The following is a 26082-nucleotide window of genomic DNA, read 5'->3' as shown; positions in this document are numbered from 1 at the left end:
AACACTGATTTTAAACAATGAGCATTTGACTGAATTGATTAGTGAAATCACGCATATTTGCAAATTATTACAGTTAAATTAAATTATATATTTCTTAAAATATCATAAAGTTTTAATTTTAATAGTTACGCTTAATATTAATGAATTTATTCATAATTTATTTTTACAGAAATTTAAAAATTCCGAAAACATAATTAGGCAAAATACAAAATAGGCATATTTTTTTAAACATGAATTTCAAGTTAAAATTTGAATACAATTAATTGTTTTAACGTAAAATTATGACCTCTACTAAACGTTATAATATAATAAAGTTATTCTTATTTTGTTGTAATTCATTAAAAAAATATCAATCGTTAATACATGAAACATGTACAAAACTAGCACAGTTGTAGCACACATTATTATTTTCTACATACCTAGGAATAGAAGGTATCATCAATACAATTTTAAAAATATTAAAAACTTTTCTTGTGAAAATTAATTTAATCATTGACATTTATTTTATTGCCCAATCTTCGGTAATTTTCCAAGATATATTTCCTAAATGTTATTAACTAATAACTATTAATAAAATATAAAAAGTAAATGTTGATTTAATAATATAATATAATATAATATATAATAATTAACACTCGAATCACTCGATTTGAGTGTTTAAATACTTTAAATATATTATATTCATGAATATGACATCACATTTAATTAATTAATTATTAGATTATGTTTAAAAATACATTATATCGGTGTATCTGGGTATATATACTAATGATACTGAATTAGTGGAACACAGTAATAATTAACTTTACATTTCATATGTTGTTACACAGAATTCCAAAAACATACTATTTTTTTTTTCAAAGTTTAAAGCTGTTTAAAATTTGTTATAAAAGTGTTTTTCGGCCATAATGGTTAGTAATTCGAAAAATTACAGTCATTCGTCTGTCATTGTATTGGTGTTATTTCTTATGATTTCTAATCTGTGGATATTGCCCGTGGAGAATGCTAAGATATTGGCCGTGGAGACGCTTGGATGCAAAAGTCACTGGAACTTTATGAGCGCTGTGCTCCGATCGTTAACGGACGCCGGTCATAGCGTAACCGTGTTCACCCCGCTGACAGACGGCGACCGGACGAACTACACGGAAGTGGATTTATCCAAAAATTTTCCGATTCTAATGGCTAAGGATATGAGGGAAACATTGAACGTTTACCGCAATCCGATTGTATACATGAATATGAAGACTGGGTTGAACAAGCGATATTGTGACTCGGTTTATGGGAACCGACAGTTCAATGAAATAATCCGTAACCTCAACGCAGATTTTGACGTGATCATAATGGAACCATTGAGCGTTGATTGCATGTCATACTTGGCAAGCACACTGAACTTACCAATAATTTATGTGATCCCGTCCCCCATGATAACTTATGCGGAACGTATGTTTACCGGACATCTCTCGAACCCTGCGGTTGTGTCTAATTTATTAGCACAACAAGCCGTTCCCAAGACGTTCATCCAAAGAACCGTAAACACCGCTCTTTTGGTGTATAGTATGCTAGTAACTACATACGATGAATGGGTGCTGAGATTTACTAATCCAAGATTGTACGACTCGTCTCCGAAGGTCCATCCATCTGTAATATTTCAAAATTCCCATTACATAACTGAAACTTCGAGACCAGTTGTGCCTAATCTTATTGACATCGGCGGTATTCACTTAAAACCATCTAAAAATATACCACAAGTAAGTAAATTATGAGCACACTCTATACCGAAAAACGTTAACAATTTCTAACATTCTAACTTAAAATAACTATATTTTAACTAATTGTGGAATATAATAATCATAACTATGAATGTTTTATGTACAATTGTATGTAGTTATGTACCTACCTTGTACCTATATAATTACCTATAGACTGCTATAGTATATATAATATGCTTTATTATTCATTTTTATTTTTCAATCTCTCTTTTCATTATTATCTGTATATCTGTATGGACAAATTTATTTTAAATATTCAATAAGGTACTTATTATTTTTGTAAATGTATATTGTATAGTGTATGTCCAAAAATAAGATATTATTAATAATATTGTCATCAATTATGACAATAAAAAAAAAAAATTATACAAATTTTCTTGAACAATTTATATTTGTTCACATTTATTTAAAAAGTGATAACTCATTTATTTTTATTATCAAAGGGCAATTTTAGTTTTTTTTTATTCGTGTTACTTTATTTTGGAAAATAACTTACATTATAATATTGTCATTGCCCGTTTCAGGATATATTAGATTTTATCGAGGACTCGCCCCATGGAGTTATTTATTTCACATTTGGTTCAATAATTCAATCATATACATTACCAGAACATATTATAAATTCATTCAAAGAAGCATTTGCTAATGTTCCACAAAAAGTTTTATGGAAATTTGAAGGTGAAATGAAAGATGTTCCAAAGAATGTTATGATAAGAAAATGGTTTCCTCAACGAGATATTCTTCGTAAGTTTTAATGAACGATTTTACATAGGTACGTTTTATTGTTATTAATTTATAATACAATTGTATATAGTGCATCCCAAAATAAAACTATTTATCAGTCATGGAGGTATATCCGGAATTTATGAAGCTGTTGATGGCGGAGTTCCTGTACTCGGATTTCCTTTGTTTTTTGACCAGCCGAGAAATATAGATAACTTAGTTAATGCTAAAATGGCAATAAGTATGGACCTGTTCACAATCAACAAAGAAAAATTGTTAAATAACATTGTAAATCTCATTAATAACGAAAAGTGAGTTTAAATAAAAATTACATACCTACCTACCTAATCTTATATTAAAATTAAAGAATCGCTTTTATATTTACAAATAGATAATCCTATAAATATGATTAAATATTAATAGAGTATTTATAATTTTATTTTAGATACATGAGAAATGCGAAAATTGCCTCTCAACGTTTCAAAGATCGACCTATGTCACCAGAGCAATCAGTTGTTTATTGGACGGAGTATGTTATTCGCCATAAAGGAGCAGATCATTTAAAATCCCATGGACTTAATCTAACGTGGTATCAATATTTTCTATTGGATGTGATTGCTGTCATATTAATATTTATTACATTAGTATTATTCGTAATTTATATATTTTTTAAATTGATGTGTAAGTATATAAATTATATACCTAAATATTCACACAATTATGTTAGAGCCCTTTTAATTTGGCCTTGGATTAATAATTTAAACAGTTTAAAATATTTACCATTATTATGGTGAGTAGCAACAATTACATTTAAATTTAAACTTGTAGGTACTATTGTCACAAAATTTTTACCATTCCTATTAGTTTTTATGATAAAGCTTGTCATTGATATGAACAGAAATTATAAAAATAGGTAATAATGTACCTATTAACTGTTTAAAATCTAATTCAAAGACAGCTTAACCAAAATATTATGTACATATAACATATGACTAGGTAACCTACTTATTATTTATATAATTTTATTTAAAAAAAACTATACATTGTATTCTTGTATTAACTATTAGGTATATGTATATTAATATTATATATATTATTATAATTAAGACTCAAACTATTTCTTATATGCATATTAATTATTAATGTTAAGTATCTATATTATATTATTTTTTTACATGCAATATGTCTATATTAAAATAATAAAATATTGATTTAATAATATTATACCTATGGTTTTATATTATATTACTAGTTGTATAACTACCTGACTTTACCTGGTAAAAAATGAAAAAACAGAAGCCATGGCGCTTTATCGGTGTATCTAAAAGTATTTCAGATTTTGTCCACTTATATTTCAAATTTCAATCATGGCCCATGGGCAAATGGACATTGATGTTGACGTGTTGTTCATCAATTCATCACTTAGTGAAATAATTCAACCAAGATGGGCAATCCGACCGTATCACATTAGTGCATAGTGCATTAGTTACAACACTTAGTACTTATATTTTTTAACATACATTACTCTTTAGACATTCTTGATGTCTCTAAAAACAATTTTTTTAATTTTCGTATTAATCTTTGTTTGAGTAGGTTTTGAGTCTATATAAACTCCAAACATAAGAACATTGCCTTTTGTTGTAAATTTAAACAAAAAACAATAAATTAAATATGGTTTTATTTTATTTAAAAAAATCCCTTAGATCTTAAATGAAGGGCTCCTTTATAGAGAATAGCATACTCCATCCAATGAACAACTGCTTGTTCTTTTTACCTAGATTATAGGCTGATCTATGAAATGTTTAATAATAATCATAATAATAAGTTATAAATTATATTATTAAGAACAAATAAAAGTAAAATAATTATTTTTATTGTTTCATTAATATAAATTACAACTATGTGATATGAAGTTCTAATCGTTAAATTGTATAAAGAAATCACAATTTATAATTTAAAGATGACATACAATGTTAGCAATATTATGTCTTATTTCTCTGTTCTCCCTTTTAAATTAAAATATTGTTATGAAATAAGATATGTCAATAAACGAGCACGAATAATGATTTTGTTTAAACATTTTATCAAAACAACCAATATAATTTTAATTTTGATAATTACTACCAAAAATAAAAATAATTAATTATGGATCTGTTTTCAAGGAAAAACTAGAATACGGGCTGGAGTATTATTATGTTGCTACTTAAACCGGATTCTATGTCAAAGTAATTTAAATAATGGTTAAACAATATGAATTATAAATAAATCATAAATAACATATACACTGGTCAAAGCATTATTTGCAATATAACAATTATCATTGCATATTACATACAAGTAACAAGTTAACAATAATAATTATTATTAATTGATAATAATTAGTGAATAGCAATATACAAAATACATATTAAAAGACAATTAAAAATAAACATCAAAATTTCATTTCTTATTAAATTTACCAAATACATAAAATATTAATTTATGACACAATTAAATACTTGCATTATAAACTTAATAAGAAGTAAATATTTAACTAACATAATTGGACTAGGATATTAAGAGAACAAATAATAATTCAAAAAATGAATTTTATTTTGTATATTTTATTCAGGATAAAATAAATTATACTCATATTAATTTTATAAAAATTAGGAAGTTATATTATAAGTAATATTGTATTAATAAGATTTTAAAATGATTCTTCAGTACAGTCAACAATAACAGGGGCTTCATCATCATCCTCTTCAGTTAGTCCATTGAATTCCCAACCAAACTTTTGTTGCAAAAATCGTTTGATTTGAATCGTACCATCTTTAAGATCATCCTCCAGTACAAAATCACAAGTTTCTAATGTTCTAAATAACTCTTTTAAACCATTATAAATAACATTATTGTTTTCAACAATGTCGACTAAAAAGCCCTCAGGTATGGTTTCTAGTTGATGACGTACTGCTATAAAAAATTTTGCAAAAAAGTTTTGATCCTGTGCTATTGCTTCTTTACTCATACAAAATAATTGAAACAGCTTCTTCCAGCGCTCAAAAGATTCATAACTTAAACCAAGAAGAAAACAAACATAGGAAAATTGCAGTTCAGCCAATAAATCGATTTTACTGAAAATAAAAACATATGAGTACTTAATTAATATTGTAGATAATAATTATAATAATAAATATAAAGATATGATAATAACCTATCGTGTTTTTCAGCCATGGTATGAAGTATGTATGAAGTGTCAAGTGAATATTTAGTGATTTCTGAAAGTGACGAACCAGGTGGATAATGACATTCTGGAGGTTCAGTAAATCTAAATAATATTGAAAATAAAAATCCAGATACAATAAGGGTAAAGAAAGGTATGTTCGTAATATTTAATTTAACGTTTATATTGTTTATAATGAACATACCTATTCATCGGTAAACATCTAAAAGAAGTCAAATCATACCTAGATGATAACTAGTATAACTTGACGCTATTTAGATTTTTATCGATGAATAGGTACAATCATTATAAACACTAAAAAAAATATCACAAACATACCGTTCTTTACCCTATCTAGCATTATAAATATTAAAATATGTTATTTTATAACAACATTATATTATAAAATAACATTAAGAAAATTGATAAAATGTAATTTACCTTATTTTATTTTCTTCTTTTGGCACTAAGTTGGGCAAATGTTCATATCCAACATCTGTTTCACTTCTAATAGGACCCCATTTTCTTCTTTTTTTTGTATTTTCCTTAACTGATGTTGGAAATAACTCCATTGCTGATCGGATAAATTTGGTTTCAGGGCATAACCTGTGTATTAAGTTTTCTAAAATGAAAAATGAATGACTGATAACTAAGAGTATATTTTTATAAAGTTTTATAATTGTCCATACCAGTAAGCAATGATGACAAACCATTCCATTTTGATAGTTCTTCATATGGATAAGGACCCAGACAGTCATCAAAATATAATATATTTGTTTTGTATTGCACTATTTCTAATCTGGGTACATCTACCAATATTTCATTTTCTGTATCCCACTTTTTTACAAGACATTCACCTTTTTTAAAAGCATGAAAAAACCCACAACGTGGAGCTGTGTTTCCATATTTATCTGTGGCACTGTAAAAATGATATAGTCGTTAAATAATAATATGATCTATTACATAAGAATTTAAATAGCAACCTAAAAAGTGACAGTTCCAATAATACATTTTAATCATATTACCTGTAATATACGAAATGTATACCAGGGGGTATCATTTTGATTCCTTTGAATTTATCACCAGTCGCCCAAGACATCATATCAATGCCGAATTCCATGCCAGACGGGATGTCAAGAAAAAACGCTGTCGCACCGTTCAGATACAGTTTCATGGCCCTATCTTGATCCATGTCTGATGTATCGTTTAATAAAATATTATATAAAACACGCTTCAAACATAAACGTTAAAAATGTCGTTAACATTTAAACAATATTACTATTAAAACGGACTTGTATAAGTTTTAGACTTGTATGTTTTATAGATTTATTTTAAAATACTATCTAAGCATTACGGTCTTATCTAAGCGATAACTGTTGTATATAAAACAGATAATACTATCAACAAAAATATGGTACACAAGGTAACCCCGTGGTAATAATATATAGCGTAATATTTTAACCATGGGTAAACCAAGGTGAAGGTGGGTTAAAAAATCCACTTAACTTCTTCGGCCTGTTTGCATCTTGTGATATGAATGATAATATTATGATCACGAGATGTTTTTATGTTTATGATTTGTACATTTTTATCTACGTGCCGCAGCAGTACACCTACAGCAGCAGGCTACTATAAGATACATTAAGTTGATCTTGATTGTTGATGTCATCACTCATCAACTATACCATACACTTTAAAAAAATACAAGTTTTTTTAAAATAATAGTATGTTATTATAGTTAATTAGGTAATTAACTCTAATTATTATTAGTTAATAATCTCGTTGGCATAATATTCAGTAAATACTCATTTTGTTTACTGATTTTAACGTTTCACTGACAGTAGGTAACTAATTATTTCAAATACCTAAATAATCTATCGATTTTTTTAAACTTATTATTTTTATTAGTTAAAAATTCTATATTTGTGTTTAATTAATGTCTAAAGAAGGTAAGCCAATATAAGTTGTATAAAATGCATGATTAATTTTTATTAATTTGTTTGACCATATTAATACTTTTTTTTTCATTTGTGTACATTTTATACTAATGTTTAAATAATTATTGCATTAATATTAAAAACAGATAACATAACACTATAATAAAATGCCAAATGGCAACATTTGAACAATAATAATAAGATAGTTATATTTAACAATAATTTTAAAGTTCTAAATTAGTATTTTATTTTTATTGTTATTATAATCTGTTATTCTATCTTATTCTAGGTAAGCAATAGATATTATATTAAATATATAATAATCTTTAACAATTTAACAATATTTTTGTGTTTAAGATAGGTGATTAAAATAATATGATTTCATTCAAGTTTTTATTTCAAAATATTTTAAAGATTATGAGTTTACTTAAATTTATAAGTGACATACGTGTATCAAAATATTCATTGCTGGCAATTTTTTTTATAGCTCATCTGTTTATTCTACAAATGAAATTTACAGTTTGTGTATTTTTAATTATTAAATAGAATATGAATAAGAAAATTATATTTGTATAATTATATATTTAACAAAATATATAAAGGATATAGAGAATAAATATTCTGTATATTATGCTATATTCATGAAATGTACACTGATTTTTAAAAGAAATCTAGCCTGTACATTGTATACCTATTTAAAGTGTTATATAATAATACAAAATTATATTTTATTTTCAGAGGTATCTCAATATTTTAGTAATATTATGGAAAAAGAGTCAGATATAAGTGCTAGTATAGCAGCAATCACTACACTATTGAAATTATTGGAACATGATAAATGTAAGTACACTTAAAATATAAATACTAAATAAGATTTTATGTAATAATTTGTGTATCGGGAACATTTTTGACTATTTAATAACAATGCAATTTAAAGTTATAAGTTAGATTACTATCAACAAAATAAAACAAATTTATAAACTTGAAAAAGAATATGAAAGCTATTATACTTTACAATTAAATATCTACTAATTATTATTATTGTATTTATTATGAAAATTAGTGACACATTTTATAAGAATTGTACAAATTACCTAAATGTAGTAAATTCATATTTTCTTTTTCTTAATGTTTAGCTGAAACTGTACAAGAACTCGATTTTAATTTGCAATCTGCAGTTGAAGTAATTACAAATAGCAGTTTCCGTGTTACTGGTGTATCTTCTGGATGTGCATTATTTATGCGGTTTATAACATTTGCTAAGTTGGATAATATTGTAAGTATTTTTAAATGTTTAGTGTTACTAATATTTTACTTAATTAAGTTTCATTTTGAATATTTAGACAGCGAACCTAAATTTGTGGACTTCTCACAATAGCGGACTACTTCTTATTAATGGATATTTTATCGGGTCCCAGCAAAAATATACATGTTAGATAGGCCTTAAGTATTTCTAACTTACTGGACCCTTCTATACAACTGTAATATATTTTTAAAATAGTCAACAAGTGTATAAAATAAATATAATTTAACATTAGTCAATAGTGACAATAATTAACTATTTAATATACTAGATATTTTCTATGAATATTATTAATTTATGTTATGGCTTCACTTAGCCTATATTGAAATAATTATCAATTAAAAAAGTAATTATTCATAGTTACATTTGTGAATTATATATATATATGTGTGTGTGTACACCATTATGTCTTGTGGTAAACGAAAAAGACTAACTTTGGCACAAAAAATTGAAATTATAAAATTTGTGGAAGCAGAAAATGTTGGAGTACGAGCAGTAGCAGAAAAATTTAGTATTGGTAAAACACAGGTTAGTGATATATTAAAAAATAAACTATATTTATCACAAACATTTGTGGAGCAAGGAAATGACAAATCAAAACGCAAATTTCCTAAATCAGATGGTGAAATAATCGATACAGTGATATATCAATGGTATCTACATGCTCGTGTCAACAATTTGCCAATTTCGGGTCCAGTATTAAAAGAAAAAGCATTGGAGTTAGCATCAGAAGTTGGCCTCAATGATTTTAAAGCATCTAATGGATGGTTGCAAAAATTTAAAGAAAGGCATCAAATTTCTTATAAAAATATTTATGCAGATCCTGCATTAATAAAAGAATGTGTTATTACAGAATGGTTGAATAGTGTGAAAGAAACTATAAAAGATTATAAAGAATGTGATATATTTAACTGCGATGAAACAGGTCTATTTTATCGAATTCTCCCTGAAAATACAATGAGTTTTATTAATGAGGCTTGTATTGATGGAAATTTATCAAAGGAGAGACTGACTATTATGTTGTGTACTAACATAGATGGAGAATTTGAAAAACCATTGATTATAGGAAAGGTTGGAAAATATAATTGTTTTAAAAATATTAATATAGACAACCCTGAAATTGTTTGGAAGTCCAACACTAAAGCATGGATGACACGTAGCATTATGACTGAGTGGATTTTAGATTTTGATTACAGAATGACTCAATCAAAAAGAAACATCGTTCTTTTTTTAGATAATGCAAGTTCTCATCCTTTGCTTAACAATCTGCAATCAATTAAACTAATATTTTTTCCACCATATATATCATCTAATTGTCAGCCTTTAAATCTAGGAATCATTCAAAATTTTAAGATGTTATATCGACAATGTTTATTAAAACATCGGCTATTAATAATGGATAATGGTTCTGGTTTAATAAATAGAATTAATGTGTTACATGCAATTCTTTGGATAAAATGTGCCATTAATCAGATTAAAAAATCTACAGTTAGAAATAGTTTCATTAAATCTGGCATCTTAATCTCAGGTGAAAAGCAATCTGAAGATAATCTTGCAACTAATAATGATTATAAAGCATTGTTGAATCGTTTGGTTGGTGATGATTCTATTAATTATGCGGGAATAGATGACAAGCTAATGACAGAAAATCAATCATTAGATTTAATCAAAATAATGCAAGAAATCATTGACCCACAAATCAGTGATGAAGATGAAGATGATACTGAAGATGACACCTCATATCTTCTCAATGAAGATATAGCTTTGACCAATTTGGGTCAAATTTCTGAGTCTAATGAAAAGAAAAAAAATTAAAATTAAATTATTAGTTAAAAATTATTGTTTTTTATTTATTTTTATCCTTCATGTTGGCAAATAGTAGATTTTAATAAATTTAAAAGTTAATATTATACAATACCTATTTATACTTTTTAATTTTTTGTAAAATAAAATATAAAATCTAATTTAAATTGTATGTAAATTAATAAATGTTATGAGCATAAGTTTTTACTATGTTAATGGAATACTATAAAGTTTGATCTGACTTTTTGTTTGTAAAATTTCAATCTAAAATAATATTTTATAATGATTAAAAATATATAACTATTAATACTATAAATAAATATACAAGTTGTTCTATAGAATAATAATATAAAATGTTAATGTAACTAAAATTGTTTATTAATTTTATATTATTATACAATTCTGTGTATGAATATGATAATAGTGTAATTAAATTAGTTATAAGTTAATATATTACTTATTTAAGTAAATTATTTTCAAAAATCTAATTTGCTGTTATTTTGATTTTGACAGTATCAAGAGCAAACAATAAAAATTTCAATTTAAAATTCTTTTTTTTTAATATCTATACTTTTATGTACTTAATTTTAGACTTTTGCGGAATGTAAAAAAGTAATGTTGGATCGAGGAAAGGTATTTTTGAAGAAACTTACTGATGCAAGAAATAAGGTTGCCAAAATTACTCTTCCTTTCTTTGTTGATGGCACTGTAAGTATTAATATACCTGTCATTACACATATTTAGAACTAAATTAAAAACAAAAGATGAAACGTTGATAATTAATTACATAATTTATTAATGATATAATCTAAAATTGCAGAATAATATGTATAAAATAAACTCTCAATTATAATATGTACATTCATATGACCCTACCTGTAAATAGGTGTTCTCTCTTTTATATTCTCCACTCATTTATACATGTATTATATTTTGTTTTATGTTTAATGTTTGTTAAAAAAAGTCATTAGGTAGCTTTTTATTCTTGCAACCCCTATTTCTGTTTTATCATCCCATTTATCACTTTTATTTAATATTATGCATACATTTGATTATATTATATTATGTTATAGAATATCTTGACACATTCAAAATCTAGAGTAGTGTTAGAAGCCATGAAATTAGCAGTGAATTCACAAAAAAGATTTCATGTTTTTGTATCAGAATCATCTCCTGACAAAAGCGGGTAATTTTGTGGCATAATATTCATATAAAATAATATAGTTTATAAAATATATTTTAGACTTTTTTTTAATACATTTGTTTGTTTTTTAGAATTGAAATGTACAATTGTTTGAAAGCACTTGATATTCCTTGCACATTGATATTAGATTCTGCTGTTGGCTACATCATGGAAAGGGTCGATATGGTTATGGTTGGAGCTGAATGTGTCGTAGAGAGTGGTGGAATCATCAATAAGGTAATAAATTATAATATACACTTTTACTGTGACCAAGTGAGTAATATTTTTATTACAGGGAAAAAACAATATGGTTTTTTATATTATTATCTTCTTGAATATAATATTACAAATTTAATGTTGTACTATAGGTATAGCCTATTAAATATTAATTATAATACATATAGTAATATTGGGGTTCAGCCAAAAACTCAATTTTAAATAGAATCCAAACATTTCAATCCAAATACCTCCAGCAGATAAATAATACTCCTTTGTATGTTTTGAATGATACTCTCCACAGGGACCTCCTCATTCTGACAGTCAAAAATATTGCTAAAACTATACAAACACTTTCATCTTAAACTAGCAAATTACCAAAACCCCCTCATGTAAGACCTCTCTTTCTGAACAATCCCAGTTGACCCTTACAGACGTCTAAATTTTAGACTTTAAAGCATAGTTGGTGTGTCGTGACTTATTAGTCGACCATTTGACTAATCACTACTATCCACATCATGAAGTACTATTATTGAATAGTTTCTTTTATCAAGCCAATCAAACCCTCTTATGCTTCTTTCCGTCTATTGTGCTTATTGAAAAATTTTTTGTATAGATTGTACAAACTAAAATAAATATGAAAAAAAAATGTAGTAATATAAAATGAACAACCACTCACTCCCCTTTTCAAAGATTCTGGCTAAATATCCATTTAGACCTTATGTTTGTCATGCAATTTTAGTCATGTCAAAGACCTATCTAGTTAGTGTAATGAGTAAAATGTAAAATTCTGTTCCAACAATTAAAAACTATTACCAAGCTAATTTGTTTAAGCAATTTTTTTTTTTAATTTTAAGTGTACAGTATAAACATCATTATAGAATTAAAACTTAAAAATAATAGAATACAACAATTAATTACTTTGTAATATATTATAACTAGGGAATGGATTTAAATGCTCTAAATAAAACTAGAAAAATGCCTTAAAAAAACATAATTTAATGCACTCATAACAGAATTTTTTTTTAAAAATGCACTAAAAAATACTTTTAAAATTATTTTTAATATTGAAAAATGTGTTAAATTATATACATTTTTATTCTTAGGTATTAATTATTATTTATATCATTTTCATCATCTTCTAGTTCTTCTATTTTCTTTTTACTCTGAAAATTATTTCCAAAAAATGAATATACAATTTAGATAAGTACATTCATTATACTTTTACCTTGAGTTTCATAACAGCACTGTATAACAGATGCTGTTTAATTTTTATCAAATTTTATCAATTCCTATATAAAAGTTACTTAAAAACATAAAAAATGCAATAAACATGTCAAAAAATGCAAATTGCATTTAAACCCGTTCCCTAATTATTACAAAGGAATTTTTGTTATGAGTATGACTGATCAATTTCATGATATTTTATTATATTACTCCACTGAATAATGAGTTTAGATATAAGTGATAAATTAAAGATCTTCCTATATAGTAATATAAATATCAAAACAATCTTTTTTGAATTGAAAATAATTCTGCTTTTTATATTAATCCTGTTCTATTTTATTTTCTATAGATTGGAAGTTGTACTATGGCTATTTGTGCCAAAGAATTCAAAAAACCATTTTATGTGTTAACAGAAAGTTATAAGTTCTCCCGAATGTATCCTCTGAATCAGAAAGATTTACCTAATAATTTCAAAGTGAGTAATATTTTTAAAACTTTATGTGGTCGTATAGATAATTAAATTATTCATCATTTTATTTTTTTTACATATAATTTGATTAAATCTACTATACTAAGAAGAATAACTCAACTTTGTTGACATAAAAAATATTTTTTGTGTTAAAAACTGATTTTTCATGAGACAACATTTTTTTTAAAGTTTATCCAAGGAGTCGAAGCATTTTTGAAACTGAGAAAACAGTTTAATACATACAAATTTTTTCTGTTTATAAATTAGGAAACTAGAACAATTATTTAACAATTTAATATTTTCAGTCTCAATACACACATCTAAAAAAATTCTGTATAATTTTCATATTTTGACTCAAACCTAACTTAACTTTTATTTGTTTTTTATATCAATTTTACCAAAATCGGAGTCTTATAATTTTACACATTTTTGTATTGATATTATGAAAGTAATTTGATTCTTTTCATTTAAAACATTTAATAACAGTTTAAATAAATAAAATTATGTAATTTTTATTCATTTAAACCTAGTAGTATTTGTTTTGAAGAAAAAAACATTTGAAATACTATTAAATTAAGTGTATATTCTATATTTGTTATACATATTAATTTACTGCCTTTTAGTTTTTTTTAAATTTCCACCCCTAGATGAATTCTTTAAAAATGTAATATTGTTAAATATTATTTGTCAATGTTCAATATCTATTATTATCCACTAATTAGTTTTTTTATTTTTTTGTTTCAATTTAGTACACTGGAAACAATTCAAATGATGATAACTTATTAAGTGCTCACCCTTCGGTGGATTATACACACCCATCATACATCAGTTTGCTTTTTACCGACCTTGGAATATTGATGCCATCAGCTGTAAGTGACGAATTAATAAAACTCTACTTGTAAATGGACAATATGCATTTGATATGTTGATTAAATTATGTTAATAAAAATGTAATATTTTAATAAAAATAATTTAAAATTTAAATTATAATCTTATATTAGGTATCATTAATTTTTGTGTTCATAACTTTTTCCTATGAAATATAGTAAATATACCACTTCATACATATTTTTAATTTGGAAAACATTAAGACGTGTAATTACCGTTATGGAAATAGGAGTCATTTACGTACCTATATAATTTACCTTTGAAACTTAAATGTATCTATTTTAAACTATATATGTATTCTAATTATATTTTTATTCTATTCAAATCAATCATATTCATTTGATATGAAGTATTGAAAAATGGACTATATGGCTATATGATCATAATTAGTTGGAAATATATTAAAAATATATATATATATATATATATACATATAATATCATTCAGGCACGTATACAAAAAAAAATGTCGGGGGGGGAGGAGTACAAAATATAGCAATACAAATTGTGCCGCAACAATGCCTGATATCATTATGATATATCGCCGATATCGGAAAAAAGGATTAAATATTAACAACAATAGACAATACAAGACCTGTAAACATGGTGTTGAGTCTTGAGTGTACTTAGTTGTTTTTCAATTAAAATTTATAGTACAATACCTTGAACACAAGGAGAAAATTTATATCTATAAAATGAACATAGTTTAGATTCTGATAGTTACAACTTACAAAGCCACAGATCAAAAGTCGTGAATTCCTCGTCATACTTACCATCGCGGTGTTATTTTATTTTATACGCGTCATCATTAATGTACATAAGTAGCTGAGACTAGCTATACTGAGTATATGTTTTCAAGTACATATTTGAGTAGGTAAATATTGATGAATAAACGTTTAAATCATTTAATATAAATTATTAATCCTATTAGAAAAAATAAATTAGTGGGATTAAGGTTTATTTATCAGGGAAATTTGATCGGAAATATTCACTAAAAATCAGTGGCGTAGCCAAGGGGGGGAGCTGCAGCCCCCTTCAACATATCAAGAAAATTTAAAAATGATTTAAATTTTTAATGGTTTATGAAAATCGCTACAAAAATCTTAAATTGTACTTTACAAAAATTGAGCAGCCCTCCCCGAACAAAAAATCCTGGCTATGCCACTGCTAGAAATATATTACTAAACGGAGAAATAATCGCGCTCATGCCGGCTTATTGTCTAGACGTGTACTGCAGTTTGTTATAAGTGTTATGACTTTACAGTTTGCTGTTACACTTACACCGTAAAGAGTTTTAAAATATTATAGTATCTTTATTACCTATCAGCTATTATATTGTATATTAGGCTTTATTACACTAATCGACGGAGCAATGAAGGAATTTCCGTAAATAAACGTGGCCGTGCTGCTTGAAGAGCCTTGCAAATGGTGTGGGGCAATTAGGGCAAGTGGCCAAAAGGAGCAATACTTTAAAGAGCGGTAAAAAAGCCACTAACGCCCCCCTGATGTCCGCCTATGATTAAAGGCGCCAAATATAATTACCTTATAGGGCTCCACTGATTGTTAGCACGGCACTGGCTGCTCGTGTTGTGCTTTTTGTACCACACATTGACACATATGTGAACTAAAGCTATGCGATTGTACAATAGGTATAATTTAATCGGCCACGTGATAGAGCTATTGAAATTAGTACACTATCAAAATTTAAAATGTGCGCGTATTTGCGAGTCGTAGATTTTGTGGGTTTGAGTTTGAGTTAAAGTTAGTTTTTTTTATTTTGTATGGATATATAATTCATTTTTTTGTACTTACATATTTTTTGAAATGGTTTTTTTCCGATAGTCCTAAGGGGGCCACAAGCCCACAACATAATAAATATCTGTTGAAATAAAATTTAACTAATTACAATGACCTATTTAATGACGAGGTACAATCGACACATTTCTATAACATGTTGTCTTGGATCTTCAGTTATTCCCTGCATAATGAATGTGTTTTCCGAACACAGTCATTCAGAATCCTTGCATTCTGATCGTCGCAAATGAACGCTGCACTGGTACGTTTGACGTCAAGAGGTGTACAGATGTAGAATCGGTTTACTAACCTCCCGGCTCCCGCCGACTGTACTGTCGAAACTATGCATTATATGTAGAAATAGGTTGATTGTTGGCTCGATTCGCGGTATAATGAGGCAAAACATATGCAAACTTGTTTAATCGATCTATTTCATGGTGACCATTTCGATAATAACAATAAAATGGCTCTTATTGGGTTATTAATTCAAGTGATGTGGTTATAAATCACATATCCAATTGACTAAACGCCAGCTGAATCAAAAGGGATAAATCGTGAAGACCAACAACGCGCAGGCTAAACCAACAGCCATTGCCGACGCCAGGCATATCTGTGTGATTTTAAAATTTTCCGAACGCAACAGCGAGTCACAGTCTGTATTTAATACAGAATATGTTTTTTAAATTCTGTTAATTTCACAGTTATGCGTTTCTAATTTACAGTTTATTTAATAATCAATTTACGTAACCAATGAACCACCGATTTCTAGAACGATTTTAATGACGTAAACTGGTGTTGTGTGAGTGACTGACTTATAAATATGTAAATTACTTTGATGACTGATGGCGGCACTCTTGGCCTTTAATTTCTTAGAATACACTAAACACATTATCTGGTGGTCTTAACGACTACTGTAGGTACTATTAATTTGTAAAATTCCGAAATATGGAAATAGTTTGCATTTTAGGACACATAGTCTTCATAAAAATATTTCATCTGCATATTTTGAATTTTGTTGTCTACAAAGTGGATGTTAATAATTATGGAACCAAATGGGTCTATAGCAGGACTTGAATTTGATTTTAATTCTCGATAAAAATCGTTAAAAATGTAAGAGCAATATTATAATCGAAAATATTTGTTGATGATATTCAAAATTTATATTAAAACTAGTTGTAGGCACAATATATTTATATTCGTATTACCCGACTTCACCTGAGTTAAAATTAATCTACCTTGCAATTGTTTTATGTTTTGATTCATTTGAAATAAATCTAAAATCACAAAAACCCTACATTAACTAAAAATTATAATGAATAATTATTTTATAATTTTAACTTCTTAATTCTGGACATATTTTTGATATAAATACAAAAAAAAACTGGAGAGAGATTCAACAAATGCTTAAAGCTGACGATAATCTAATCGTTCAGATTATACCCTATGACGTGCAATATTAAAATCCAAAATATTACACAACAATGCCATATTTCCAATGAATCATGAAAAGTGTTGTGTTTATGTCTAAATAAAATCGTAAAAATGTAAAATAAGTATAAAAATCGAAATTATGATTGAAAAAAAAAAGAATAATCAGAAAATAATTAAACTGCAGATATTGTGGAATAATGTAAAAATAATAAGATTATAACAAAAATTATAAATATATGGTTATTTTTTAGATTATGATTGGAGCTTGTAGCTATGAATGTAATCATTTCACAATGATTTTTGCCTGTATATATGTATACAATAAGTAGTTTGAAATATCTTTCAATTTCAACTTTAAGGGTGATTTCGTATATCAGCAAAAACAAACAAAAAAAAAATTACGAAAAATAGTAAAATAAATATTTTACATTAATAGAATATCAGAAAATTTGTGACCAAAGTATGTAGATATGCTTATATTGGCTGATAGACCATCTCTCACAGGTTCAGTAAAATTAGAAAGAAAAAAAAATCAAAAGACAAAAATCTTGAAGGGGAAGACGCAATAACGATGCACTTGGACAACTATTTCCAAATGAATAAAGGCCAATTTGGTTACCACGTGCTTACCAGATACTTTTAGTGAAAAAACGTTCACATTATGAAACACATCAAGTATATAATTATTTGCACTTGAGATACTACTCCGTAAAAGGAATGTAGATTAAATTGAAATTGAAATTGAAATTCTACTGCTGTTATAGGAAACTGGCGTACCTTTGAGGCTTTAAGTACCTACAAACATACCGAAAACACGAAGATGCAACCTAAATTACACTGAAAGGTCATGAAGTAACGAAACAGCTGTATGAACGTCACAACGATACAGAGACGGATAACCAAGTATACGAGTACAATGGCCAAAAACATTTTTGAATAATATTATTTTGTTGACCAAGTCCAGAAATACCAACCACACCAATCCACGCAATTTAAAACCGAGTCTAATTACACACAATTATAGGACAGCTAGACGTTAGTCGTGCAACAAAAAACCAACAGGATTTATATAGATCTTTAGGAGAGAAAAATACACTAATCGCAATTTGTCACCGTCACAAACGATTATTATTTGAATAAATACACACAAGCCGGGAATCGAGGCATATATAATAATAAATTAATAAATAATATTATTATCGACGCCACGAACGTCTTATCAATTCCCCCGACAACACCCGCATTATCGTCATTCATCCCGATAGGAGACTCGGCAGTACTACCAATCAGCGGTAGGTCTTCCTTTTTTGAAAACTTTCCGCTTTCAAGCTCTTCCATCCGTCCTAGGGTATTCACATACAGCGAGTTTCACTCAAAGCGAGTTTCACCCAAAGCGAGGCACATGGGTGCTAGTTACAATATAGAGTGCGTTCGCTATTGCCGCCAATCGTCATACCAACATAATATCTATACCAAAACAATTCAGTCTGCCACGATATAAAATTGTATCTCCGTGCTAGTATGCTAGTAACACAACTTTATAGTTTTCTACTATGAATTGCATTTGAAGAAATATTATTTCCGAAGTACTTGCCACGCGAATTCGTTAGATATTATTTTAAAGAGGAAATGATATAAGATACTGATGGAAAATATTATGTGTACGATGTTACTGCCACCATCGTTTACTGTAAGTCAAGTTATGTTCAACATAAGCACTTTTCTATTGTTTTGAAACGAAATTGTGATAATATACAGTTCCTTTATAAGCAACAATTTATAACCTATTGTACCTTTCAGTTTTCAAATGTCGTTATCGTAAAATGTTTTTACTTGACTGCTGCGTTTCTGAAATCGATCGGCAATTAGGTAAATTGAAAATTTAACACTAAATGTTTTTAAAAAGTATCCAAGGTCGTTGACATTGGCGCATGTCATATAATATACTAATATACAGTGGTTTCTAATGTTGTAACTTTCGTTATTCATGTTTATATAATATATACCACCGTCAATATTTTACATATTTTTATAGACTATACTTTTTTAGATTCTGTTGGTATCAAAATTGTACGTTTTTAATTTAATATTAAGTAAAAAATAAATCACTTAAAAATTTCAAGTTCAAACCATAAACCTGAAACTAATGAATCTCACATTTCTATAACGATTTTAATGACATAAACTTACTGGCGTGGGTAAGTGCACACTGTACAACTTATAAATATGTTATGTAAAATGTAAAATGTAAATACTAATCACTATCGTAGACCATCAAGCATGCAAATGATTCAGATCACCTGATGACCAAAAGCAGTACTTTTAACATTTTGTTTTCTCGTACTCTTAATTTGTCAATGTAATTAATATAGTTATAACTTATAAAGCATGACTTGAGCTAATGTAATTCACCTTTTCTTATAATTTTTCTTTCTGCCTCCTCGCCGAATCAAGAATGTTGCTAAAATAAACGCCATAAAATATATTTTAATACTAGTAATGTTTGAATTAATTTATAATTCCGCAAAAGTTTGCTTTTAGGACTCACCGCCTTCATTATGAAATTGTATCTATAAACATTTAGATTTTTTAAGTTGTATTACCTATAGCCGATATTAATAAAAAGTAGATACATGAATTACATTCCGAAAATCCGAAGAAAATTTAGTTTTGCCGAAGTTTTAAAATGTGTGACTTCTTCAATAGATAAAAATGCCTGGATAATTATACTTAAGTTTTTTTTCTTGTATGCCTGTATAGTGTATGGGCAGAAATATTCTAGTAATAAAAAAATAACTACTAAAGCATTAAATGTGAAATCAAAGTTATTTATTAATAAGATTCAGCGTAGTTACTTTAGACATTTTTACAACTATTAAATATTTAAGAACCAAAATCAAATATTATATTCAACAATTAATATATTTATAGAAATGCTGAAAATTGCACAACGATTTATAGATTTTCAGTTGATATGTTACACGTTACACGAAAAATGTTTGTGCTTATTTGGAAATTCAGTTAGTATCGATGAAAATGATGTTATCACTTCTCTTCAATTTAAACTAATTAATTTTCAAATTAATTTGTTTTATTCTCATAAACTTCAAAAAATAAAACACAATAGCATTTTAGAATAATTGTATTTAAAACTTTTATACAACGACTTTCTTGTTTTCAAAAACATTGTAATGATAATAGCAACTACGTTTAAACAAATATTTTTACGAAATAAACGCATAAAATCAGTTCATAGATCGTGGTTAACGAATCATTAGTTACTATAAGAAATGGGACAAAAAAATGCCAACCATACTTTTATTATTAGTGAATAAAATACAATCTAAAATTCCATATTAAAAAAAGTTTAAAACATTTTTACATATTTTTAGTAGGTATTATCGTTATTGATACGTATAATTATTGTATTTTTGAAGTATATAAATATATTATATTATATTAATAAAAAATTCAAAAATTAATAAAAAAAAATGTATTTGAAATAGTTTTATTTAATTTTTGTAATATTTAATTTAATTTTATAAATTTGTAAAGTGCAACGAGTTGGGGTACCACCGTTTTAGTACAATGCTACGTATAACTTACTACTGTGACGGATTTTACTACAAATTTAATTCAATGTTCTATTCAAGTCATCCCAATATTTTTTAGTTCATCGATTATTTCGCGGAAGCAATGCGAAAGCAGATTCCGCGGCGTCGTCGGTTAAAACAGGAAAAAAAAAAGTTCATCGATCATAAAAAATTTTCAATATTATATTAAAAAACACAAATTTCTTAATTTGAATTTATATAAATAATAGTTTCATTTAGTTTCTGTTAAATACATAATTATTTTTATTTTCAATTTAAATTAGGTAATTATAAATATGAAATAAAATATATTTTTGTTTAAAAATGTGTAAATTTATATCTATAATATTGTAATGAACAAACTTTTCGAGATGAATTTATTGGCATACAACTTGCGTAAACTTGCCTTTTTTCGTCTGGACATAATTCACGCATTTCAAAAAAATTTATTAGACACAACTGATGTAACCAAGAAATAAACAAAACAATTTTGTGTTTGGAACACGAATAATTTGTAGCCATATTAATTATTAAATGGGTCTGCAGTACTAATTTCTACGAAAATTCCTCGATATACACACCGGTATTTGTGAGTATAAGGTACTTGAACTAATGTTTACGATTCTTATACAGAATGTTGACACACGCAGATGAACCGACACGATTATTATGTTGACATAATGAGTCAAACACAATTGTATGAATTTGTATTAACCTTAACGCAATTTAAAGAAAATTCAAACTTGCATTTTGCAGTAGATACACCATACTACCAGCATTGTAATTTAAAATATTACGCATTGCTACGCTTAGTTTTTATGCGCATGCGCGCTGATTAGTTGAAGTGTCAAAGTATAAATTGATGTCTATACATGCATCATACCTGTATCATATGAATTAAACACGAGCAGAGTGACGTTTTACTTTAAATACCATTATTGAAATATTATAATAATATATTATGTTGATACTAATTATTTAGGACTTGTGGCTATTTTAACTCTTTCAGTAATTTCAAAATGTTCATCAAAAAACCGACGGCGGACTTAAAACGGTACGGTTATAGTTCGGAACCTTACCTGATAATAGCGACTGTGCTTTACACGGTATCGCTGACTGTGTCTAGTACCTTTGCCTTGAAAAATTCCTGCGAACCGTTAATTCCTTTTGGGGAATGTCTAGTTGGTGTTTATGAAAGTCAATACTTGGTGCATTCAAATACTAACGTCTTACAATATTTGATTTCTTTCGTCGTTGTATTACTAGCAGGTAAATACAAACTAATATATAATATAGGTGAACTGGATATAAAATCTTGAATTATTTATTTGACAAAATAGATAGTGATTTTGAGTGGAACAAAGATTCTATCGATTTTACATTAATGTGTGTGTGTTTTGTATCTGAAGTCGCTTGTTCTGATCATCAAACGTTGAGGGAGATTACTGATAGTAAAATTAATCTAGTTAGTACTTGTAAGATGTCAAAATTTAAAACTCTAAGTATTTTTCAAAATAAACGAGAAAAACAAAAAAGAAATATAACCACTCAGCTGTGCAATAACTATTGAGTGTATCTTGTCATCGGGGAGTAAGTCACTGTAATGTATATGTTAAAACTTATACTTGAATTCAATGATAAATCATTGCATATGAAAAACGAATCTGAGCGAAGACAGCCTGTTAGCTTATATTACTGAGTTTATATAAGATATTTTATTATTTTTATAACATACCTATTTATAATTCTATAAAATTATGTTTTTACTATAAGGAATTTATTTATGTCAAAACTATCGCATTTAAAAATATTATTCTGTGCATGAAATATAATAATATTAATTTAAATATCTAATTTCGTCCAAATTAGAACCTTAAATGTCTATAAAAAAACTAAGTTTGTATATTTTTTAGTATGTTTGGTTTCACTATGTAAACGGATAATAATGGTAAATACTTGAAATACTCATCAAATTTTTATTTTATCATTTTTTTTACACATTTTATTAATTTCTAAGTATAATCATTATTTTTGAACTATTTATACACTTAAATATTTAATAGTGAACTTATTATTTAAAATAATATATTTCTAATAATATAAATATTTTTTTAAAAAACCAGAAGTTTATCTTGAAAAAAACCTCTATTGTATTTAGTTGCATAGAATTAAATCGTATCTTTATTAATTATTAACATATGTTACAATATTTCAATAATTAACAAAATACTCGTAGAATTAGTATAGTAATTACCATTTATTTTCAGGTGCATGGAGTGACAGTCATGGAAGAAGACGTAAACCTTTGATTTTCTTACCAATTATCGCACAGATTTTAACTGATAGTTTAAACATTGGGTTTTACTATTGGAACGTATACCAATATTACTCTTGGGCTTTCGATATTATCATGAATTGGATAAAACCTGCACTTTACGTTGGTCGGAATATGTTCTGGGTTGGCGTGATGTCATATGTATCGGAAAATACAACCTTTGAATCAAGAACGTTGAAACATGGAATAATAATTGCAACTTATCCTTTGAGTACATTAGTGGGCGCTGGTATAGTTGCATTAATAAAAATGGTCGTTGGATATCGTTCTTATGGTTTATCGTTTTTGGTACCAACGTTGTTAAATTGTATTGCGTTAATGGTTGTCAATTTGTACATTAAAGACACATCTGACTCGTATAATAAAGAAATTATGTGGCAAAAACCAAAATATGTTTTGAAAGAGTACATCAGTTTATTGAAGAATAAATCAATGAGTTTAGTTGTTGTATTAGCTGTATTGATCATATGTCAATCAATATTAGTAACAAGAATAGGATGTAAGTAAAAATAAAAATAATTTTTGTAAATTTTATACATTAGAAATTGTGTTGAAATTTCATTTTTCAGGTGATTATGATTTATTAATGAGCTATATTAAACAATCGAATTATTGGTATTATAACGAGGAAGTTTATTTTACTGTTTTAAAAATGATGGCCCTATTTTTTGGTAATTTTATTATTCGTTTATATTAATATTAATAATATTTAATATTTTCAAGGGGACGTCTTACCCCTCACGTGTTGTCTCCGTCTTAGTAATGCATAACTTATCAGTATTAGGTCCGACAGTTCCAGTTTTGTATTATTTACTTTTTTATAATATTTTAATTTTTAAACGAGTTATGAGCATTTTTAAATTTTATTATTTTACATACTCATAAGTTACTTTAAATTAATACATTCTAAAACCCTAATAAGAAAACACAGATAACGTTCTTACCTTAAAGTTATGTAATAGGTTATAAATTTAATATTTATGCTAACAATTCAAAACTAGAACTGTTTAACCTAAATATTGGTAATTATACTTAAGTTAGATAAAGACCATATATACGGGTATGACGTTTTCTTAACAAAAAAAATCATTTTTGAAAATTTGTTTAGCTATTTATAGATATTGGATGAGACATAAAAATGTGTATTCAGTATGAATACTTTTTAATTGTTTTTCACAATTATTTCGCTTTAACTAATTTAATATATTATCTTATTTTTATTTATAGGAATTGTGTTTTCGGTTTCTGTTTTAAGTTATTATATGAAAATAAACGATTTAAAAATTGGTATTTTATCTTGCTGCTTTTTTATCACAGCTGCTATATGTTACATTTTTGCAAATACAATTTTGCAAGTTATTACAAGTAAATATTATTAACTGTTTATTTATATTTGATACTTCATAAATTTATACCATTGTTATATTTTGATAATAATCATTCTTATTGTAGTTACAATTATTTATTTATGCCACGGAACAGCGATTACTATTATTAGTTCGTTAGTATCTAAATTAGCGGCAATCGAACAACTAGGTATCTGCCTATAGAATTTTATTATATCATTATTTTATAATGTTATAAGAAAATTGTAATATTAAAATTTGTCTAGGTCGTTTAAATTCCATTCAAATGTGTATGAACTCCTTATTGACTGTGAGTGTAGTTAAAGCTTATCAAATCGCATTTGGTTCCATTCATTACACTAAATCTGGACATTTGTGTTTGATGACTTTCTTGTATGTCTTTTTAACTCTACCTATATTATCTGTGTTTGTGTAAGTTATTTTTGATCTTAGAAAATATTTATTTACAAATTGCTAATAATATACTTTCATTCCATAGGATTTTATATTCTAAGTACAAAGATTTCTGGCAAAATGATACCACTGCAGTATATCAAAAAAATGTATACGTCATAAGTCAATAATGTTTTAATGTTATTTTATATATTTTATTTGTATACTCTATATTTGTGTAAATTTAATACACATAAATACCATTAATTTAACTTTTTAAAACAGGGGGAATATTATATTATTTTTTTTTCCGTAAAAAGTAAATAATAGATAATATCTATTATATTATAATAACATGTATCCAACATGCTGTATTAATAAAGTTAATAAACTCTTATATTTTGGGTACTTCATTCGGAATTCCAAATTTAAGATCATGAAACAAAATATTGTTTTTAACAAATTAATTAA

At 26.6% G+C, this 26082-nt stretch overlaps 4 protein-coding genes across 11 annotated transcripts; 3 read left to right on the top strand and 1 right to left on the bottom strand.

Moving 5' to 3' along the window:
- The first annotated feature begins 790 nt into the window (after nucleotides 1–790).
- On the top strand, nucleotides 791–3624 carry LOC132923096 (UDP-glucosyltransferase 2-like). The gene is made up of 4 exons (XM_060986916.1): nucleotides 791–1748; nucleotides 2294–2513; nucleotides 2584–2803; nucleotides 2938–3624. The coding sequence occupies exons 1-4, from the start codon at nucleotides 909–911 to the stop codon at nucleotides 3284–3286; spliced, it is 1629 nt and encodes a 542-aa protein (XP_060842899.1). The 5' UTR covers nucleotides 791–908; the 3' UTR covers nucleotides 3287–3624.
- Nucleotides 3625–4555: 931 nt separating this feature from the next.
- On the bottom strand, nucleotides 4556–7058 carry LOC132920833 (protein AAR2 homolog). The gene is made up of 5 exons (XM_060983538.1): nucleotides 6720–7058; nucleotides 6384–6613; nucleotides 6136–6316; nucleotides 5686–5799; nucleotides 4556–5605 (listed from the first exon to the last, which is right to left on the bottom strand). Exons 1-5 carry the CDS (start codon nucleotides 6884–6886, stop codon nucleotides 5182–5184), a joined length of 1116 nt encoding a protein of 371 aa, XP_060839521.1. The 5' UTR covers nucleotides 6887–7058; the 3' UTR covers nucleotides 4556–5181.
- A 193-nt stretch (nucleotides 7059–7251) lies between these two features.
- On the top strand, nucleotides 7252–14816 carry LOC132920832 (translation initiation factor eIF-2B subunit alpha). 6 transcript variants are annotated; one of them, XM_060983533.1, is made up of 9 exons: nucleotides 7252–7534; nucleotides 7603–7643; nucleotides 8370–8471; nucleotides 8768–8907; nucleotides 11329–11445; nucleotides 11811–11923; nucleotides 12013–12157; nucleotides 13713–13838; nucleotides 14582–14816. In XM_060983533.1, exons 2-9 carry the CDS (start codon nucleotides 7631–7633, stop codon nucleotides 14732–14734), a joined length of 909 nt encoding a protein of 302 aa, XP_060839516.1. In that variant the 5' UTR covers nucleotides 7252–7534; nucleotides 7603–7630; the 3' UTR covers nucleotides 14735–14816. The 6 variants fall into 6 exon arrangements, with proteins under 6 accessions (XP_060839516.1, XP_060839520.1, XP_060839517.1 ...); XM_060983537.1 differs by lacking the exon at nucleotides 7603–7643 and having other exon boundaries at nucleotides 7253–7418; XM_060983534.1 differs by lacking the exon at nucleotides 7603–7643 and having other exon boundaries at nucleotides 7253–7440.
- Nucleotides 14817–19447: 4631 nt separating this feature from the next.
- LOC132920122 (uncharacterized) lies at nucleotides 19448–26008 on the top strand. 3 transcript variants are annotated; one of them, XM_060982219.1, is made up of 10 exons: nucleotides 19448–19634; nucleotides 19745–19813; nucleotides 19995–20142; nucleotides 22547–22806; nucleotides 23805–24371; nucleotides 24442–24543; nucleotides 25100–25237; nucleotides 25325–25408; nucleotides 25485–25650; nucleotides 25718–26008. In XM_060982219.1, the coding sequence occupies exons 4-10, from the start codon at nucleotides 22557–22559 to the stop codon at nucleotides 25800–25802; spliced, it is 1392 nt and encodes a 463-aa protein (XP_060838202.1). In that variant the 5' UTR covers nucleotides 19448–19634; nucleotides 19745–19813; nucleotides 19995–20142; nucleotides 22547–22556; the 3' UTR covers nucleotides 25803–26008. The 3 variants fall into 3 exon arrangements, with proteins under 3 accessions (XP_060838202.1, XP_060838201.1, XP_060838203.1); XM_060982218.1 differs by lacking the exon at nucleotides 19995–20142; XM_060982220.1 differs by lacking the exons at nucleotides 19745–19813; nucleotides 19995–20142.
- The last annotated feature ends 74 nt before the right edge of the window (nucleotides 26009–26082 follow it).

The sequence above is a fragment of the Rhopalosiphum padi genome, chromosome 2 (assembly GCF_020882245.1).
Source record: "Rhopalosiphum padi isolate XX-2018 chromosome 2, ASM2088224v1, whole genome shotgun sequence".
Classification (NCBI taxonomy): Eukaryota; Metazoa; Arthropoda; class Insecta; order Hemiptera; family Aphididae; genus Rhopalosiphum; species Rhopalosiphum padi.
Note: the sequence above shows the minus strand (reverse complement) of the source record. Positions and strands in the feature narration are given on the sequence as shown.

What these genes read in the sequence shown, in the direction of transcription:
- LOC132920833 (XM_060983538.1), bottom strand. Translation starts at nt 6,886, where the DNA reads ATGGATCAAGATAGGGCCATGAAACTGTATCTGAACGGTGCGACAGCG. An exon ending in ATACATTTCGTATATTACAG is followed by an intron (nt 6,614 to 6,719) that starts GTAATATGATTA and finishes TCATTTTTACAG; the next exon opens with TGCCACAGATAAATATGGAA. An exon ending in AAAGAAGAAAATAAAATAAG is followed by an intron (nt 5,800 to 6,135) that starts GTAAATTACATT and finishes AATATTATTTAG; the next exon opens with ATTTACTGAACCTCCAGAAT.
- LOC132920832 (XM_060983532.1), top strand. Translation starts at nt 9,340, where the DNA reads ATGTCTTGTGGTAAACGAAAAAGACTAACTTTGGCACAAAAAATTGAA.
- LOC132920122 (XM_060982220.1), top strand. Translation starts at nt 22,557, where the DNA reads ATGTTCATCAAAAAACCGACGGCGGACTTAAAACGGTACGGTTATAGT. An exon ending in AATTTTGCAAGTTATTACAA is followed by an intron (nt 25,238 to 25,324) that starts GTAAATATTATT and finishes TTCTTATTGTAG; the next exon opens with TTACAATTATTTATTTATGC. An exon ending in AGCGGCAATCGAACAACTAG is followed by an intron (nt 25,409 to 25,484) that starts GTATCTGCCTAT and finishes AAATTTGTCTAG; the next exon opens with GTCGTTTAAATTCCATTCAA.
- LOC132923096 (XM_060986916.1), top strand. Translation starts at nt 909, where the DNA reads ATGGTTAGTAATTCGAAAAATTACAGTCATTCGTCTGTCATTGTATTG. An exon ending in CATCTAAAAATATACCACAA is followed by an intron (nt 1,749 to 2,293) that starts GTAAGTAAATTA and finishes TGCCCGTTTCAG; the next exon opens with GATATATTAGATTTTATCGA. An exon ending in TCCTCAACGAGATATTCTTC is followed by an intron (nt 2,514 to 2,583) that starts GTAAGTTTTAAT and finishes AATTGTATATAG; the next exon opens with TGCATCCCAAAATAAAACTA.